The following is a 4,183-nucleotide window of genomic DNA, read 5'->3' on the forward strand; positions in this document are numbered from 1 at the left end:
CATTTCTTTAAAAAGCTAATAATTGTTTGTCTTTCATTCTCAGGTACTTATGATAAAAAACTATGAAAAATATATATATTGCATTATTTATTATAACTTTTACTTATTTAAATGTGTATATCATTACTTTTTTTATGGACTCAGTATTCATAAAAATGTAATTTCTTTAAAAAAAACATAAATTGCATTTTTATATCAGATTGCTTTTCTTTATGTGTTCATTATTAATTAAAATTTCATTTCTTTAAATTTTGTTCACAACATGTTTTGTCAAAGAGGCTTTTATTTATTAGTTATTTGTCCTTTTTGTCTCAGGTAGTTATAATAAAGGCTATATAAAAAATTCAATTAAACATTGGGACTAAATTAAAAAATATTTCGAAAACTTAAAAAACTTCATTTAAATATCACATTATTCTAACTTAAAAAAAGTAACTGACTAACTTAAAAATATAACGAAAACTTAAAAACTTCGTTTGTGTATTACATTAGCCTAACTTAAAAACAGTAACTAATTAACTTAAATATATTCCGCAAACTAAAAAAAATCAAAAACATATAAAAAACCGAAAATTCAAAAGCTACAACTTAAATGGAAAAGAAAAGAGGAAACAATTCATTGCGCTGGTGGGCTTGTTTGTGCAGTAACTAATTTTTGCTTTTTGCCGAATTTCCTTTGTGCCATCCTGTGGTGGCTGAGTTCAACCGCCTTTCTCATTCCTTTTTCATACGATGCATGTCCTTGGTGTATGAATACATCTAAAAACGTACCAAAAATCAATATAGGAATACAATTTATAATACATCTCTCTTTATAACATCTTACCGCGAAGAAATGTCTCGAACAAGGAAAGCTTTTGGAGACTTTTCTTTCCAGCTGCTCCCGCCCAGTTGTACTCGTCCATCAACGTGTCACTAAAAGTTTCTTTTACTACTCGGGATATGTCCTCTGAAATGCCCTTAATTTTGAACATATGAACCTTCTAAAGTATGAAAGCGAAATTAAATTATGGTAAAAGATAACTTTTTGGGTCAAATTACCATTGCTACAGCATACTCCTCTACCTTCAATCTTTCTTCTACCCTTAGAACCTCTAATACATTCTGGAGAGGCAATGCGCTGGCAACTTCATCCATGTACTTGTCTCTGACTTCCCCAGTAATTTTGCACACAGAGCTTTCCACCTTCTTCAGCGTCACCTTGCACTCTCGCATTAAGTGCTGTTGCGCCAAAACTTCACTCTTCGGTACCGCCTGTTTAAAACGAAGGTTTATTGTTGAAGTATATATATTAACAAGAAACGAGTTGAAAATCGGTGTTACAAAATATTATATACTCAGATGTGAGCTTTAGCAACAAAGTAGTTTGGTTGAGATATGGTCGGTACCTTTTTTCGTTATCAGCCCAATTCTCAATGTTTTCCCGGAGAGATTTTTCCCGTTCTCCATACAAAAATGGTTGAGAATGGCATATTTTTGTATGGAGAACGGGAGAAATCTCCCCGGGAAAAGGATTGAGAATTGGGCTGTATATTTAAAATAATAATCTATCGTTGTTGGACGGCCATAACCGTTTAGACGGTTAAGCGCCAATTAAGTAGGAAGTAATCTATCGTTAGGCGAATGAAACTAATACTCTTCAAAGCAAAGATTAGTTATACACAAAAAAGCCTAAGCCATTAGAGAATAATTGAAGCGAAAAGTAAAATTAATTGAATAAAAACAATACTTACATCTTGCTTTATTTCCTCCACCATTTTCATTAGTACGCTTTGATTATAGCTGAGTGTACGTTGCTAAGTTTAAAGAATACAAAAAGTACTTTGCATGAATATTGTAAAATACAAATATCTAGTTAAATACAATATCATTGTGAATTTTAATGCTATTTTTCCTCCGTCTCCTATTACCCTACTGCTTACATTCTGTTCAATTTGATCCATCTTATAAATAATCTTCATCAAAACTCTCAGCACATCTATAAAAAGAATAATATACGTTTAATATCTTATACAAAACAATCGGGCGTATTCATAGTCAAAACTTAGTTAAGAATTAAAAGTCAGTTACAGCTTTTTGACATAATATTCTATTGGCTATCTGTCAAAAAAGCTTCAACTGACTTTAAGTACCAACTAAATTCCGTCTATGAATATGCCCCAATATATAATATACAACACAGCTATCTAACCGATAGCTTTCTAGTTGGGCATTGAAAACGATAGAAGTCAGCTGATCAAGGTAATTTTGTTGCACATATCTACCTTTGGCTAAAATATTTGTGCAACTTTAAGAGACATTTAGGAATAAATAAAACTTTACTAGTGATTAACCTGGTGTATAGAGTAATTAAATAACTCTAAAGCCGTGGTTACTCACGAACGTACGTAGAAAAAACGTGTCAGCTGACACGACCTATCTTATGAGTGTGCAATGTAAACGAAAACTCACCGACGTGCAACGACCGTACGTACGTAGCCCGGAACGTAGAAATCAAAACAATTTTGATTTTTTCCGTAAGAACGTGTCAGCTGATCGCTCTCTCACTAGACAGAGTTGCCTAGTAAACTTTTGTGTGCTAATTTTTGACCGTTTGCAATTTTATACATGCAAAATGGTCAATGGCAACAGTGCTTATCTGTAAACAATACACACACAAATATCTTATGTACATGTACACAGACGCACACATTGATTCCTACGGGCTTGAGAGTTCGGTCAAACGTGCTTCGTACGACAAACGTCCTTACGTACGGCACACGTCGGTGGGTAACTGCCGCATAACCCATATCAAACTGGATGTGAGACAGTTCTCAAGCCCAAAAAAAGAGAACCACTTTTGTTATAATGCAAAATAAATAAATTGCGCAGTGAATTGTTAGCAAAGGGGGGTAATTCTTTACTTTAGCTCACAACTGCTAAAACTCGTCCAAAAATATCAGGAGGTGTCAAAAGACGCACTTTGGACCCAGGATAACGAATCCGAAAGTGGAAATTCAAAATTTTATTTCATTTCGGAGATATTTGCAAACAAAATTGAAAATTTTCATGTGGTTGTTGTTTTGATGATTTTGGCGTACCCACAAGAAAAACTGTGGGTAAAAGTGTTTTGCGCGGATACAGTTTTGGTTATAAGCGCGGCCGAAGGCCGCCAATGCAGAAAAGTGTTCTACGCAAAATTACTATGGATCCCACCCCCGGTTTCGGAGTGCCTCGGGCCATTTTTCGGTTTTATGGAAATATCTTTTGACAGAAATAAAATTTTAAATTTCCGCTTTCGGATTCGTGGTCCTGGGATCAAAACGCGTCTTTTGACGATACTTTCGGTCGAGTTTTATCAGTTGTGAGCTAAGGTAAAGAATTACCGCAATGGGGTGCTCTACATAGCAAATTTCTTTGATTATTATATCTGGTTCTGCTTTAAAGTTGGTGGAAAGTGCAGCGACGTTATGTCGGGGAATGTTTCCAGTTATGACTTGCTGCAATGTGGAAATTCTTTTGGGTAATAGTCTAGTTGAGGGGTCTACTGCTAATACGCTACCAAAAATATCGAGAGAGGTGTCAAACGACGCGTCTTGACATCAGTATTAATAATCCGAAGGCGGAAAATAAAAATTTTAACGCGTTCAACGAAAAACCGAAAAAACACCCGCGGGTACTCCCGAAACCGGGGGTCGGATCCATAGTATTTTTGCGCAGAACACCTTTCTGCGTTGGCGGCATTCGGCCGCGCTTATAAAAAATAACCCTGGGCTACACCATGCCAAGTCCGGGTGTGTGGTATAACCGTGGCTACCGCCACGGTGATGCACAATTTTTTGTGGGTACAAACACAACAACAACAACATGGAAATCGCCAACTCCAACTGCAAATATCTCCGGACAGAGATAAATTTTTTCTTTTCCGCCACCGTGCATCTATACTTGTAAGTGTAACTTCTGGCATGATATTACATGGAGCTTTCATCTTGGCAATCATTTCTTTGCTTGGACAATGGAAAAATATAGAAACATTACATCTGGATTATCTGTTTTCTAAAAAATAAGTCTGAAATAGGTCGGTGTGCAATCCCATTCCGCGATAGGGCAGCAATCGATATGCAAATGTATTAGGGCGGACTGAATAAATATAAAGCTTTCTCTTTTGGTATAGTGAAAATATGGTTAAGGACATTCAAGGAGA

At 35.7% G+C, this 4,183-nt stretch overlaps 1 protein-coding gene across 1 annotated transcript; it reads right to left on the minus strand.

The window, feature by feature from the left end:
- Positions 1–220: 220 nt before the first annotated feature.
- Positions 221–2,476, minus strand: LOC137248170 (uncharacterized). Its single transcript, XM_067779034.1, has 6 exons — positions 2,452–2,476; positions 1,923–1,978; positions 1,734–1,796; positions 1,042–1,254; positions 827–983; positions 221–759 (listed from the first exon to the last, which is right to left on the minus strand). Exons 2-6 carry the CDS (start codon positions 1,959–1,961, stop codon positions 617–619), a joined length of 615 nt encoding a protein of 204 aa, XP_067635135.1. The 5' UTR covers positions 1,962–1,978; positions 2,452–2,476; the 3' UTR covers positions 221–616.
- Positions 2,477–4,183: the final 1,707 nt, after the last annotated feature.

This window comes from Eurosta solidaginis, chromosome 4 (genome assembly GCF_040869045.1).
Source record: "Eurosta solidaginis isolate ZX-2024a chromosome 4, ASM4086904v1, whole genome shotgun sequence".
Taxonomy (NCBI): Eukaryota; Metazoa; Arthropoda; class Insecta; order Diptera; family Tephritidae; genus Eurosta; species Eurosta solidaginis.

Excerpts from the sequence above, each read along its gene's own strand:
- LOC137248170 (XM_067779034.1), bottom strand. The coding sequence starts at position 1,961 with ATGAAGATTATTTATAAGATGGATCAAATTGAACAGAAT. Across the intron at positions 1,797-1,922 it reads TGGATCAAATTGAACAGAAT|CAACGTACACTCAGCTATAA; the intron begins GTAAGCAGTAGG and ends CTTTAAACTTAG. Across the intron at positions 984-1,041 it reads AGGAGTATGCTGTAGCAATG|AAGGTTCATATGTTCAAAAT; the intron begins GTAATTTGACCC and ends TTCATACTTTAG.